The sequence below is a fragment of the Glycine max genome, chromosome 4 (genome assembly GCF_000004515.6).
Source record: "Glycine max cultivar Williams 82 chromosome 4, Glycine_max_v4.0, whole genome shotgun sequence".
Taxonomy (NCBI): Eukaryota; Viridiplantae; Streptophyta; class Magnoliopsida; order Fabales; family Fabaceae; genus Glycine; species Glycine max.
Window position 1 is genome coordinate 2,186,366 of NC_016091.4, and position 16,166 is coordinate 2,202,531.

Genomic DNA, 16,166 nt, shown 5'->3' on the forward strand with positions numbered 1-16,166 from the left:
GTATTTCTTTCTTCTACCAAACCAAAATAAATATTAACATGACTTATGTCACTACTCAATGTTAATGTTGTTACTTAATAATAAAAACTAAAATTATTAACAAAGAAAAAGTATAAGAACCAAAAGTACTTGTTTAGGTACTAAAGCAATGTATTTTTTTTAAAAAAAAAGAGATAAAATTAGAGTTAAAAGTGGTGTATTTCAAAATTAAAAGGATTAAAATAAATATTTTTTTACACAAACTAAAATCGAATATTTTAAATTTTAGAGGGGCAAAATCATATTTTTCCTAAAAATTTAAAACAAAAAATATATTAACCGTTAAAAATTGATAACTTTTCTTATTACGCAAAGCTGTCAAAACCCCGAAATTTATGTATTCACAATGACTTTCTAATTTTTTATATTGCCCTTTGGCAAAACCTATATATTCCGTACAGGACGAATGTATTCATAAGATATTGTCAATTGTGTTGATCATATGAAGAACAGGAATTGTGGAAAGAAAGTTAAAATATATAACTGCACGTATAAATTTAAATATTTTAGATATTTTTGTGAATAGTTAAGAATGAATCTTGAATATTAAAAGAAGATACACTCTAATGTAATACATTAATTAATTCCGATGACAAATTTTATGCTTCCGAAGCAGTGGTTCAGGCTAGATAAGCTTATCGAGGTTAAAGTTTGTGAGATTTTATTATCGTACAAGCTCTTCAAAAGAACAAATAGTGTAAAAGAAAAAATAACAAATCCATTTACATTTAACATTGCTGTTTTTATTTATGTACCATAGTAAAAAAAATTCTGAAAAACATATTTTAATATACGCAGTTATGATCTCCCAAATAAAATTCAATCAAGAAAAGCAATTAAGATTTTCTTACATTTATATGTTTTCTATTCCCATTTTTATACTAAAAATTAAGACAATTAGGACATTAAGAATTAAAAATTCTCATGTTTACAATAGAGCTTTCTTATGTATATAATATAAGTTTGTTTTTTTTTACAAATATCCTTTAATAATAAAACTTTTTTTTAGAAATCAACAGGACAATGGAATTTCTTGTGTATATAAGTGTTTCTTACAAAAATACCCTTTATTAAAATATTTTCATTAGATATATTTCTTTATTCAAATCTTATTACAAATACATTCAACTATAAGTTCAAGATATTTTTTAAAATAATCAAATTACTTTTTGAAGACATTGAAAATTTAATTACAAAATATAAAGTAAATAACAATTAAAATTAAAATATAAATAATATTCAAATAGTAAAGAAACTAACAACATTATTTTAATTAGGGGTGTTAACGGTTTAAATGAAAACTGATCCGCATATGTTTTTTAAGCTTGGTTCGAATGACTTTTTGATGAAAAATTGAATCAAACCAAACCAATATTTTATGGTTTGGTTCGGTTCGATTTTTGTAATTTTTACAAAATATTATTTCACTAAAATTTATAATTTTTTTTTAATATTTTGAATCAAATTACATCAAAAAAATTGTTAATAACAATCTATGAAACTTATTAATATGTTAAACATTCTAAAATAAAAATTTGCAAAAATCTCATCTATTTCTAACATATCTTAAAAAAATCATATGAAAAAAAGTAATATGCATTATATAAGTTTTATATATATGACATTAAAAAACATTGTGAAACTCAAGTGATACACGCATAAAATACATAACACTAAAGTAATATAAGTATTAGTACAAGTATTGTGGTTTGATTTGGTTTCAAAAACATAAACCGCAAATCGAACTGAACCAATCAATTTGAGAAAAAACATTCAAACAAATCCAAAAAAAGTCGATTTGGTTCGGTTTTCGGTATTTTGTGTGATTTTTTGTTTTTATTTTAGATCGGTTTGGATTTGAATTCTCCTAATTTTAATGGCTATGGTGCTAAAAGTGTTGAGAATCTGATTGTTCTCCATGAACTTGTCTAGGATTTAGTCTGTTTTTGGATTTTCCTTTCCTGTTTTTCTTGTTATTTTCCCTCTCTTGTAACCAAATAATATTAACGACGAATGTCAATGCAAAATCAATCAAATAAATCAGAATGAGGGTAATCAGTGTAGAATCAATCAAATATATTTTTACCTTACACAAAGACACAATGTTGAAAGAAATAAGAGAAAAGGACTTCCATGAAATGTTAGAAACAAGATGTTGTTGTTACATTCTATTTGTTGAAAATTTTGGATAATGAGGAACTTTAACTAAAAGGGACATTAATATCTTGCACCTCCCACTTTACATCCTACACCTCCCAAAAGACTATAAAAATACTACTTTACCCTACACCCCCACCTTGAATAGAATACATTTTCAAAATAGCTATTCGAGAATAGTTTTTCATATTACATAATAGTTGTTTTAAAATACAATTTTTTTATTTCAAAATAGTTATTCTGAAAACTATCCTATTCTAATATAGTTGCTTTGGAATAATGGTAGGGCCCCTTTCCTTCTTTAAACTTGAACCCATCAGGACACACAAGAGAATGACGATGATCCCAAAAGAGCCCCTCCTAGCTTCGAACCTAGACCGTCCAGCGTCATACAGGTCTTGTTCTCGTCTAAACCTTGTAGAACACTTGGGTGATAGAGGGAAGAGGAAGGAAAGTTATTAGTGCTGAGGAAATTTTTTTACCATTGAAGCTTTTTGAGAGGTAGAGATGGAAATGAGCCGAGCCGCTTGTCGGCCTATTTAAGGCTCAGTTTGGCTTGGCTTGTTTACTATAAAGGCTCAAGCTCAAGCTTTTTAAGAAGTTTTTTTAGATAAAAAGACCAAAGTCAAATTATAAAAAAAACTTGTTAAGCTTGATAAATCGGCTTGTTTAAGTAATAATAATAATATTAATAATAATAATAATAATAACTATTATCTATACCATTTCTATGGTAGTATGAATGACAGGAAGAAGTGACATAAAGTACTTAGAGAGTTTACTTACAGACAGAAAAAAAAAAAGAAAAAAAAACTCAAGTTAAAAAGATAATGCAACCAACAGACAATTTAAATATTTTTATTTGACTATATTAGTATAAATCATCTCTAATCCATATATTTTTTAATATTATGCTCTCTCCTTTTCATTTTCTTTTGATATACTTTGTGTTTTAACAATTTAAATTCAATATAATTTTGTTCATAAATTATTTTTGGATTTATATATTATTTATACGAAATTTTATAAGTTTCTTTTTTTAGTTAGTATTTCACTAGGTTTTAAAATAATTAATTGGTCAAAGACGTCTTTAAACAAGCTTTTAAATAGGCTCGTAAGCCAAACCACTTTTATGTAAGTCGAGCCGAGCCTTTAAAAAAAAAAGCTTATAACATGTAATGAGTCAAACTCAAGCCTTACCTATTCAACTCAAGCCGAGCTCAAACCTAGTAAAACTTGACTTGATTCATGTCCATCCCATTGAGAGGGATAAGATTCATATTGGGAGGTGTAGGATACACCTCCCCTAAAAGGGGTGTGTGACCTGTTTACATAATTAACACTTTCCTCCCAAACCAGGAAAGTTGAAAAATTAAGAAGGTGTTTGATTTGGTTGTTTTCTATTTTCATTTTCACTGAAAACAAAAAATGGTGATGAAAATGTGTTTGGTTGAATTTCTGAAAACATTTTCAGTAAAAATGAAAATAAGAAACAACCAGAAAATGAAAATAATAAAATCTCATTTTCAGTGTTTTCAGTTAAAAACAGAAACCTCATTTCGAGTAAAATAAAATTGCAGGAGCAATGAATGTAATTTTAAGCAAATAAAAAAATACAAAAATACAAAAAGTCAATATATCATACATTTTTAATATTTTTATTTCATAAAAACAGAAAACAAGAAGTCAAACCAAACATGTTTTCAGAATTCTAATCTTTTGAAAATGAAAACAGTTTTCAGAAAATAAAAACAGGAAATGAAAACAGAAAATAAAAATGCAAATCAAACACACCCTAACAAGTTCTACCCGCCAAACACTCTATAAGCCATTATTTTGTTTTAAAAAAAAGATTTCAAGACGATATAGGCAAAATAAAAACACTAATAATTTCACTGTTTTTTATATAACGTTTTTAAAAACAAAGTGATATTTTCGCAATTAGAAGTAAATCAAAAAATAGAAAATAGAAAAAACATTATCTGAACAATAAACAGATGACAAGGTCCACGGCATTTAATTAGAAATGATAATTTTATTACTTGTACAACTACACATTCAAACGCAGTATTTTTTAACTAAGATCGTAGTTTTCATTTCAGAGGCTAGTGAAGGGCTGAACGGTTCAAAGGTAAACAATAATAAATAGATTAATAGTATGCTGCTTTATAGATTATTTATCATGTGAACCGGGGGCAAAATGCAGGGTTGATAAGATTCAGTGTGCAATTATCTTACCTTCAGGGTTGGATAAATTTACCATGTTACAGAACTTTTGGGTTGAATTATCTTACTTTCGCATGCAAAAGAAAATCGGGAAGAAAGTGCAGAGCGGCAGAAATCCATTCGGGGGAAACACAAGTTCACCAATAAGTGCAATGACATACAACAATAGGATCACTGCTTACCATTTCACCAAAAATCAGAAAGTGCACTAAAAATAAGCACCTTCTGTGTAAGTGGACCCCTTGCTTCATTTACAAATCGACACTAAAAGGTCTGAGAATGGTCAGAAATGTAATCCAGGTACTGCTTCACACGACTTTGATTTATCTCAAATATCAAAGGCATGCCCCTCACCTACAAAATAGACCACTTATAACTACAGAAACTCAACAAAGAATTCACATTTCCAATTAATACTAGTAATCCAACATAGTGCACGTTTGAGCAAAAGCCGGGTAAAAAGAGCAGTGAAATGAAATTCTAAATTCAGTTTATTATTCATTTTATAAAACAAAAATAGACTTGCTACAACAGAGCATATATGGAAGTGAAATAACATTATCTGTATCGTGTCATTTTTGTAACACCAGCTGTATTTTTATATCTCTTTTAAGGATGTCTGGTGAAATTGAAGTAGAAGGTACAAAGAAATCCACGACTCTACGTACTTAATTCAACTAACAAACAAAAGAAAAAACATTTGCAAGCAGAAGAACACCGTCCAGCTTACATCAACTCCAAAGTTAAATTCTGTAAAACCCAAACACTTGTCTAAGGATCAATGTTATGGCATGCATGAAAAGACTATTCTAACAGCATTAAATCAAAAGGATTCCAAGTTTGCAACAACACATGGGCATGAACGTACAAAGATGGAAAGAACAAAACTTAACCAATAAGGATAATGATAGACCACAATTACTGAGTTGAATGTTAAAAGGAAAAAGATAAAGTGATAAACACACATGGATGAGGAGGACTGAATATGATATAAATTATAAAGGAAATAATAATTTTGTTCTGGAACATAAAAAGTGCACAGTGAATAGTAGGAGGTGGGAATTCAGCTAGATAAGAAATGATAATATAAAGAGAAGGATTGGAAGTGCAAGGGGGGCATGAATCAAGAGAACTAAAAGGGAATGGATTTGAACTAAAGGTTGCATGCATCAGCAGAACCTTTGTTTTTATCAGGAAGAGAGAGAGAAACAAACATTTCCTATCAGATAATTCAAAATGAGACTTGTGCAAATCAATCAAATTTGAAAGGAGCTATATGACCATACCTCAACCAGACAATTGGAATGCAGTCTTTGAGACTGACCAGTGTGCACTTCTTTGCTATTTACAAGGATTGAACTCTTGCCAAAGTTTTTGATGTAGAATGTGCCATCTTTAGCCATCTTTATAATTGCCTACGAGTTAGCAAGGAAAAACATAATATATTTAAGTCAACTTTATTCGGTAGTGAAGGCAACACCTAACTGTCTATGCCCAACTTATAATATCTCAAACTACACATGACAAAATTAATATTATTCCAACTATTTGAATTTACATCAAGTCAACATCACATTATAAATATAATGACCATTACAACATGCACCAGATGAAGCAGTTTACCCTTATGATCTATCAGATGAATAACCCTGATGCATTAAAGCATACACAGATCCTTCATACACTACATAAATTATATCAAATCACAATGTTTCTCATTAAATTCCTAGCACGGCATTCATTTCTCTTTGAAGCTAAAATTAGGAGAAAAAAGGGGAGAACTGCCGATGTATCAGCAGAACTTTTATTTTCTGCATTTCTCTGATCTAAAACAGCATTACAGCAGTGAGAAAGACCATGCATTATTTTGCTGTTGAAGTATTTCATAAACCATATTGAGGTTATTAGTACAGTGTAACTTATTTTCTGATGTAAACACTGCTATCTAAATTTGAAAATGAGATGTACATTATGCATGTTTTTATCCAAAATCTGTCAAATGCAGCAAAAAGTTGCTGCAGCATTGACATTTAAGTTTAAGTTGGTAAATATAACTAACCTGACGTCGAGATATTGCATTGCCATGCCCTCCTTTGCCCAAGTCAATGTCCACAGGAACACTTTCAGTTGCTCGTCCAAGTAAAACCTGCAGGATGAATTGAGCCATCATTAAAGCATTATCCAATATCTTAAATTCAATTTAAGTATTGAAAAAAAAATATCCCAGTGCAGCACTCTTTTCAAAGCACATTTATGTTTATCCAACTACTACTTCTTTTAGAGTTTGACTTTCATCACAAAACTCATTCAATAATTTACAAGCAGATTGCTGCCTCAAGTCAGGAACACAATCTGAATAAAACAACCAAATGTGTGTGTGTGTGTGTGTAACCATATATATAATGCATGTGAGACTTTTTTAAGAAGTTATTAAAAAATAAATATGAGCTCGTTATGCTTTGAGTGTTTGAAACGGAGTCAGTAAAAAAGATCCCTCAAATGACAAGTTGACCAAGTAACCTGTATACATGCTCAAATACCTCGGGTTTCTTAATATAATGCTTTGAGTGGCGACTGTACAAAATGGCAAATGCTCCATGTGAATCAATGGCTCTTTGAATACAAGAATGGGAACCTTGTTCCAGCCTCATGATAGCTCTCTTACTTTCCACATGTTGATATCTTGATACTAAATTGTAATCAGAATATATATTGTTAGGCTATAATAAAAGAAAGTACACAGTGGTAGTAACAATGAAAAATTAATAAGCTGTCATTGATCTTATAGTGTAAATCTTGTAATCAACCCATTATCAAGGAAAATATATAAACACAATGCATGGAGACACTATGGACATATTTGACAAAATTCCACAAATTCTATATATTATGCAACTGACTTGCAAATCCATTATCACCTTACCAATAAACTGGAGATCATTGGAAAGAGCATTAAAGTATTGCAAGCTCTTGGAATACAAAAATTCCTCAACCCCCCTCTCCCCAAAGTGCCTCACATTTTATCTTTACTTAGCAATTTGTGAAGACATCATGTAAAATATGGGCAACCATAAGGAAGATAAATGAGCCCTAAGAGGCAGTCAACAGCCCAAGTAACCGATGCATGCGCCCCTACCATTTAATTGGGTCATCACTTCATTTTAGGCATCTCCATATCTCTTCTCCAAAGAGAAAAAAACGAAAACAAATAACACAAAGTAACAACAAATAAAATCCATGACTGTGTTATACCTTCCTCATTATAATAAGAATCCTGGTGATCATGAGGATCCAGGTCCATATCAAGTACCTGCAGGAGTGAAGAATGAATAAGTCAGAGAATGGCTATGGGTGTGAAAAAGGCAAAGTTAATTGTTGAGAGAAAGATTGATGCAATAAAACTTACCATTGCCTCTACGTCAGAATAAGAAGGAAGCTCATCGTCACTCTCTATATATTGCTCTTCCTCATCTAATGCTGGAGGATTTGCCACCAGCTCTGACTCAAGAACATCTGAGGATCCCAGTTCAGCACGTTGCAACTGGTGATCTTGAAGTGGCAAGGGTAAATCTTGTTCATTTTTCATGCTAGAACCATTAGGTTGGGGATGATTTCTGAAGTCTTTAGAATCAGCAGCTGATTTCTTCATGAAGGAATTTGCCACATGATTGCTTGGATCCTTTGCCAAGCAAATGCTGGTAGCTTCTTCCTTTTTATTTGCATGCAAAAGAGCATCTGTTGTGTTTGCAGCATCATTTCCACCTAAGCCACCAGAAACAATAACAGAACTCCTAGACACTGTGTGTGCTGCATGATTAGCAGGCAACTCACATTTTACCTTAGAACCACCAACAGGTCCTGGGAAGCAAGGAGATTCCATCATCTGAAAAGATACATAAGGTGCTGCAGGGTTTTTCTTTTCTACATGCATCAAAGTTTTACCTCTTTCACTAGCTCTATGCTTAATAACAGATGAAGAAATTGGTTTATTGGATACTTTGAAAATTAATTTAGATGAAGGGGGAAATATGACAGGAGGCACATCAAATGGTAGAAAAACGTCATCATTTTCTGGAATTTCTTGGTGCTCGGTGTTTATTGAACAGGGCATACTTTCATTAATTAGTTCAGGAAATTGGGGGTCTGTAGTCGAGACAGAAGATGACATTTGGAACTCTAATTTGTGAACTACTTGTAAACCACGAGAGCTTGACCCCGAGTTGTCATCCAATTCTTTGTGACATGAAACTGACTGATTTATAACATGTGCCTGTGAGGCCATTAACGACTCTGTTTCATCCTTTTTAGAGATCTGATCTGAATTAATATCATTTGTAGAATTTTGTAGTAGTGAAGTCAGACCATCAAAGTAAGACTTGTCAATCCCTTCATCTCCATCAACATCCATCAGAATCTGTTCTTCCTCGCTACTGAAGTGGAGGAGAGAATTGGACAGTTCTTCCAAATAAGCATCCCCACAAGCAATAGGATCATTAAAACCATCACATGGCAAATTGTGTTCTTGAATGCTCTCATCTGTCCTCCAGACTGGCATTTCATGAAGTGAAGATAAGTTAAATGATGTTCCACACTCTAACTCTGAATCAAATACATTGTTTTCATCAAACTCAGGACACATATTTCCAGGGTCATTGTTGATATGATCCAATGTGGACAAAGGCATTCTCTCTAAACCATCGTCTCCAATCCACCCATCTATAGCCAATTCATTAGGAACATCCAAATCCTCAACAACTCCATCCAAAGGCACATTGTCTTCAAAAATCTGAGGTTCTTCCTTAAGTACACTCTTTAGCTCGACAGGGAAATTCTCTTCAACTGCATTGTCAACTCCATGGCAAAACACACCAGCAGCAACTCTATCAGAAGCAACATTATCATCCATCAAATTTTCAGGAAAAGCATACTGAGCAGGATCAAGACTTGAAAAATGATTAGAAGTTCCACCTTCAGGCATGCAGTTTCCAGATAAAGGATCACTCCCATGCACTGCATAGTTACCATTTTCCGAATCAACTAGAAAACTTAAGTCCATGGAAGTTAACATGCTATTGCGGATTCTTTTGCACCTGGCATAATACAAATTGCGAACACTCTCGGACTTTCTTGTAGCAGAAACAACTTTCCGTTCTTTCAAGTGTCCAAACCTATAGAACTTTGATGGGAGAGGCGAAGCCGAAAGCTCAAAGTTTGTCATACCGGCCGCGGCTTCAGCAGAAATGACAGGATCATAGAGGAGAGAATACCACCGATCCTGTATCTCTTTAAGACTATATTTTCGAGAAAACTGCACTGCACCTTTCGCAAGCGATTCTAATGAAGCACCAGCCTGCAATTGTCTCCAAAATGAAAACCAGAAGCAAATAAAATATAGATCTATTCAATATTCAGCATATTTATAAACAGCGTTTTCCCTCGCAAATAATCTAAACATTAAAAAAATGGTTATTATTTTCTCTAATACAGGTCGTACCAAACACGAAATCGATAATGTAGGCGGCGAAAGGGAATATATATATGGAAAAAGGGGGGAAAGGGAAAAGTGAAAGGGAGAACCTCAACGGCGTTCTTGAGAAGAAGATCGTCCTCGGGAATCCAAGAGGCGAATGAAGTGAGAGCTCCCATCGTCGTCTCTCAACAGTGTCTCCGCCTTCGTCGCTCTGAACCCAGCAAAAACCCCTATGTGTGCGTGTGAGAGTGCTTTTTATTGGACTTGCAACGCTATACAAGGGTTTTAGGCTTTTGAGGCGCAAGAAAGAAAAACCCGTCCAACCGCGTTTGTCTGTTATGATTGACCGGGATTTCTTTTCTTCTTCGGAGTCTTTTTTTTGGGGTGAAATTCCAATTTTACTGAAAACAAGATTATGAATGACCGTTCCGTTAAGATCTCAAAATATCTCCTTGTTATTTTTTTTTTTTTTACTAACTTATTTATTTGACATTTAGGAGACGTTTGACTGAAAAAAAAATCTTTTCATATCCGAAAAACATAAATCCTGATAATCAAGAATCCTGAAATTAAAAAAAAAATTAATAAAAATAATATGATGTTTTTATTATAATAAGATAAAAATTAAACTAAAAAAAAGTGAGATTTTTACCTCTTACAGGAAAAATGTTTGTGTTAGAAAGTGGATTAAAAGTGTGTATAACGTGAGAAATTAAATTTCTCAAGTTATGAATTTTGGAAAAGTGAAAAATTCTCTCCCACCAAATATTCCTTTAAGTATGTTTGGTAAAAAAAATAATTTTCCGGAAACCTGAAATTAAGAATTGAGAATATTTATTTCTTATGTTTAATTTATTTTTTAAAGTATAATTTTTTTAGTTATATTTTTTACAAAATTATTCCTATGAAATGTGTAAATCTAACTTTCCTAAATTAAAAAAATATTACAATAAAATATTACGCTATTTTTATTAAATAATTGCATGTAAAAATAATTGAGATTTCTTGTAAAAATATCATGATACTCCATGATTTCAATAAACGTTTATAAAAATAAAAACAAAGAAGAAAAAACATTTATAAGTAATATTTATGATCAATCAAGAAGATTTTACTTGGGATTCTAATTCTCGGGCATGAAAATTATTTCTTTTACCAAACGCCCTTAATAAAAATATAAAGAAAAAAAACAAAGAAGAAAAAAACATTTATAAGTATTTCATAGAATATTTATGATCAATCAAGAAGATTTTATTCGGGATTCTAATTCTCGGGTATGAAAATTATTTCTTTTACCAAACGCCCTTAATAAAAATATAAAGAAAAAAATATAATAAATGATGTGATGTCATTAAAAAATAAAAAATAATAATAAATATTAATGAAGTGTTTAAAAAAATAGTGTCCAAGAATATTATTTTTTAAATTAAATAATATCATGAATTTTAGTAAATATTAATCTCTAATCTCTATATTACCAAATTTATATCTTGAGAATTTAATTAAAATATTAATGAAGTGTTTAAAAAAATAGTGTCCAAGAATATTATAAGTTTTTTTTTTTTAGAAATCAAAGAGGTACATAATATTTTCATCAGTTGTTTTAATTATTTATCACATTAAATAATCTGATATGTTAATTATAATATTTTTTAAAAAATTCATGAAAGTTAAATTTTCACCTCCCACAATGGGAATATTGTTGTAAACCTAGTTAAAAACATTTTGAGTGAAACATTCTTTCTTAAGAGTGTTTTTTTTTAATGGATCTCATATATGAAAAATCAAGATTCTCATTAAATTAAAAACTTCTCTCCTGCCGATCAATCTATAAATGTTCATTTACAAGAAAAAACCCAGATTCATTAATTTGGTGGTCAAGGTATAACATGATAAGATAAGAACATGATACAATAATAGTAGTATAAACTTTATCTTACCTAATGTTTAGTGCACACCATGATACGGACCAAATAATGATAAGTGATAGCGGTGGTAACAATGACAATAATGCTAGTAGTGACAACAATGACAAGATGGTGAAATCAACGATGATGATAACAACAATGACAACCTCAATAATGATGATAACAATAATGATAATAATTGTTGTTATGATTGTGATATCGATGATGATGGATAAATGATAGTGAAAACAATGATGTTAATGAAAATAGTAACAATGATGATGCGAAGTGGTGGTGGGATGTGGTGGTGGTTACTACGATAGAGATGACGATGATAATAGAGATAATGAAGGTAAAAGGATGGTGATGATAACTGCAATAATAATAATGACAAAGCTAGTTACAGTGTAACAATAATAGTAGCAGTGTGAAAGACACAAAGGGATTAATAGAGCAATTATATCATATCATGTTGCTTTCTAACTTAGTTTTCTTTCATAATAAGAAATATACTATACCAAAAGGAAGGATTAAAAAGGTAATAAGACAAGTAAATCATACGATTGTTGAGGCACCAAAAAATTTATTATGACAAGATAGGATAAGATAATATTATATGCTAACATGACTCTTTTACTTAAAATATATTGGAATTATAAAATCATTAAAATAATTATATATATATATATATATATATATATATATATTAAATTTCTTAATATCTACTCAAATAAATTTCATCAACCTTAAGCACATGCAATATGAAATTTATTTACAAACTAACTTTTTATTTATGCAAAATAATGTTTTATAAATTAATTAAAATAATATTATAATACATATACGTTTCATTTTCTTTATATTTATAAGTAGGGATGGATAAACGGGCCCAGGTCCATGAACTGCCCCGCAGGGTCCACAATCCTCACGGGTAACTAATCGATTTTTTTAAACGGTCCATGTTTATGTCATATTTTTTGATTCGTCCCGCTTAACTAGCGGACTATGTGGATTTGGCCAGCGGGTTGTCCGCATTAGGATTTTATTGCTTCAAATATGGAATCATTTGTTGTTGGAGATGTTTAAGTTTCATATTTTAGATTTATTGCTTGGATTTTTTTGTTAAAACATTATTTATTTTATTGATGAAATTGACTAATTGTTAAGATTTTATTTACATTTGTATTGAACTTAACTTGATTGTGTTATATTTTTATTGAAATTGAAATTCTTTTAAAACTAAGTCCGCAGACCGACCCGTTTGACCCACGGGGTCTACAGGACGAGGTTGAACTAATTTATTTAGTTCGTGTAAAAATGTGGGACGGGCTGGCCCGGTCTACTGTCAATGTAGACTTATGCAGACGAGCCTTACGCAGGACGGGTCGACATACTTATCCACCCATGTTATAAGTATTTGTCCAATTTACTATTTAGGATCGATTATTTATGTAAGAAACGACATGAACGTTCTCTTTTTAATTTCAAACGAAAACACCACGTGGTATATTTAAAGTAGAAAATATATATTAATAAAAATATTTAAAATAGACTTATATATGAAACGCTCTATAAATAATCATGCATGCTAAAGCATTCTCAATAAAAGGAAGCACAACTTCATGTTTATGGTATATGATTAGGCAAAAAGAAATTACAGATAACAGTAGTTGCAATTAAATAATTCACACATGCGTTCCACGGAGAAGATTCGTGAGATTGTTTTGTGGTTAAGTACAAACTGCAACAAGTCATTCTTATTGAAATTTGAGTGAATATGGTATTTCTGATGGAGAGAGCTTAAGCAATTGCGTACTAGAAAAGTAAAGGGTAAGTGGTAAGATCAGAGCCTGCTCCTCCGCTATGGGCACTAGGATGGCTTGGTTGTATGCTCAATGCGAACATGCGTGGACCTAAATTTGAGAATCCGATCACAGACTCATACTCCCCTCCATTATCTATCAATGCAAAACGTGGATCTTCTGCTTTTGCATCCTTCAAATTAAATACACAATAAAACAATACGCCCATTCAGAATATTATATTTCTTTAATTCAATCTACATACATGCCAGGGATTCGGCTGGAGAGAAGCTGTCAAGTAAATCTGCAATATATATACACACATATCGCATCTACAATACATTTGCTATATATCTTTTACAAAACATGTGATTTTTATTAACTATAACAATCATGTAAATAAGTGTTGAGAGAAGCATTGTTAAAGATTTTACAAGGAAAAAAAAAAACTGTGCGTGATTTATCATGTGGTAATTAGTAGCTAGAGTGGGAATTCCTAGAAATGAGAGTAAACATTTTCCTACAACGGTAGATTTATATCAGGGTACGTTAAGCTTTGTTGAGATATTATTTATTTAATTTAGTTTTGGATGTACTTATCAACAATATACAAAATATTATTCCTAAATACATACTTTCTGTGATAATATAGGTTTGACTGAAGAATCAATGGAAGAGATGATTCACTCTAAATTTAAATTTTAGAGACAAGCATCGAAGGTTTTTGCTGTTGGACGTAAATATCGGAAAAGATACCGTACCACATTTTTTACGTCTAACTATTTACAACAATACTTCCACCATTCTTAATTATAAAATTCTTTTAACTGATTTATATCTCTTAAAAAAAATAATTGGTTTAATTAATTATATTAAATTTATTAATTATTTATACTATCATTTTAAAATTATTTTTTTTATTTCTCTTATTTCTTTATTTACTTAATTATTTCTCATAAATATTTGAAGAGAATAATTAAGCAAGGATATGGAGAGAAAAAAATAATTAATATATCTAAAAATTAAAAATTAATTTTATAAAAAGAAATAAATAAATTTTCTGAAAAAAATCTTATAATTAAAGATTGTGAGAATATTATAAAATAACGAGGGAATTATATATTAACAAAGATGTCACGTGGCTGAAAAAAAAAAACAATAACAAAGATGTCACACACGGAATAGAAGCTTTGGTGGTTAAAATGGAAAAGAAAGCATTGGAAATTATTTGTGATTACAAAATACCTAAGTTGAAAAAGAACTTTAATTTTAGTGTAGTACCATATAACCAACTATATTGAACTAACATATCCCCGTATGTCTGAAGGTGAAAAAGTATTGATAAATAAAGTATATTATATAAATTTTAGTCTTGTAAAAAGGAATATACAAAATAAAGAAAGATATTGAAAGAAACATTGGAAGACATCACTAAAAGAAATTTGATTTTGAATAATATGTCTGAGAATTTAGTTTTTAGTCGAGTCCAATAACATTGTGTTATTTATGTATAACTATAACTTTATCAAGTGAAATAACACCATTATTGTTGTTCTTACTGTGTGTGTTTGGGTATGATCTAGGAAGCATTACAAATATTAAAATCAACGAAAACGTATGCTAAAATACGTACCAAGTCATGCAGGAGCCTGTTGTGCACTTCTTTCTCGTTATTAAACTACAAAATTTACAGAAATTTCAATAATCAAATGAAGTGATCGAAAATAACCATCAAATTAAGAAAATAATGAGAGCGGAAACACGTTCACTATTTTTACCTTTTTCCTCTGGGTGTCAATCTGATTTGTTATCACCTTATACTGTCAATAATTGTCAAAATTAAGAAACTTGTTAACATGGTAAGGTATGGTAAGTTCGAAATCTTCAACCACTAAGGGTTCCTTTAAACAACCAAATTAATTTCTTGAACACGTTTCATTATAAAATTTGCACTAAAATTAATTTAAATATAAACATTTTAATCATGTTCAACAGCATTTTAATATCCTTTGTTAGCAATGCCTTTTTTAGAAAAAAAAATGTTTCATACCATCCAATACTTTTATTTTTTCTGCAACATATATACTTGAGACATGTTAACGTGGACAAACAAGCAGATTAAAATTCAGTTATCCAGAGGATCGATATGTCCATATAAATGATTAAAAATTGAACTGCTCTTGCTCCAAATAAGCGAACTGGAAAAAAGAACACAGATCTACATTTCTTTTTTAATTTTTTATATAAGCAAAAGAATTCATTAATGATAAATATGCTAAATTGAGCAAATTCAATAGAACACAGATCTACATGATACGCCTTCACCGATAGATCGAAAGAAATTCTACCCAGAAAACAAGCAAATTTTGTAGAATATCTAATTTTATATATTTAATTAAAAACATATAGTTTCCAATAATATCTTAGACCCATGTGTTGTTCCTCAAAACCAAACATTATGTGTCACAGGCAATGAATCCTAAAGAACGAAGGGGGGTCCCCAAATTTGAGCAAAAGTTAGACATCGCTAACCAAATAAGTGCTGCAGACACAGCACAAACAAGT

At 30.6% G+C, this 16,166-nt stretch overlaps 2 protein-coding genes across 2 annotated transcripts in view; both read right to left on the minus strand.

The window, feature by feature from the left end:
• Nucleotides 1–4,544: 4,544 nt before the first annotated feature.
• Nucleotides 4,545–10,263, minus strand: LOC100786493 (uncharacterized). The gene is made up of 7 exons (XM_003523510.5): nt 10,000–10,263; nt 7,829–9,772; nt 7,675–7,732; nt 6,963–7,111; nt 6,482–6,568; nt 5,709–5,837; nt 4,545–4,776 (listed from the first exon to the last, which is right to left on the minus strand). Exons 1-7 carry the CDS (start codon nt 10,066–10,068, stop codon nt 4,687–4,689), a joined length of 2,526 nt encoding a protein of 841 aa, XP_003523558.1. The 5' UTR covers nt 10,069–10,263; the 3' UTR covers nt 4,545–4,686.
• A 3,145-nt stretch (nt 10,264–13,408) lies between these two features.
• Nucleotides 13,409–16,166, minus strand: part of LOC100809514 (agamous-like MADS-box protein AP3) — a 4,093-nt gene continuing 1,335 nt past the window's right edge. Inside the window, exons 5-7 of the mRNA XM_014774432.3 lie at nt 15,380–15,421; nt 15,235–15,279; nt 13,409–13,794 (exon numbers count right to left, since the gene is read on the minus strand). Of these exons, the coding sequence (XP_014629918.1) occupies nt 13,615–13,794; nt 15,235–15,279; nt 15,380–15,421 (267 nt within the window). The 3' untranslated portion in view covers nt 13,409–13,614. The remainder of the gene's footprint in view (nt 13,795–15,234; nt 15,280–15,379; nt 15,422–16,166) is intronic.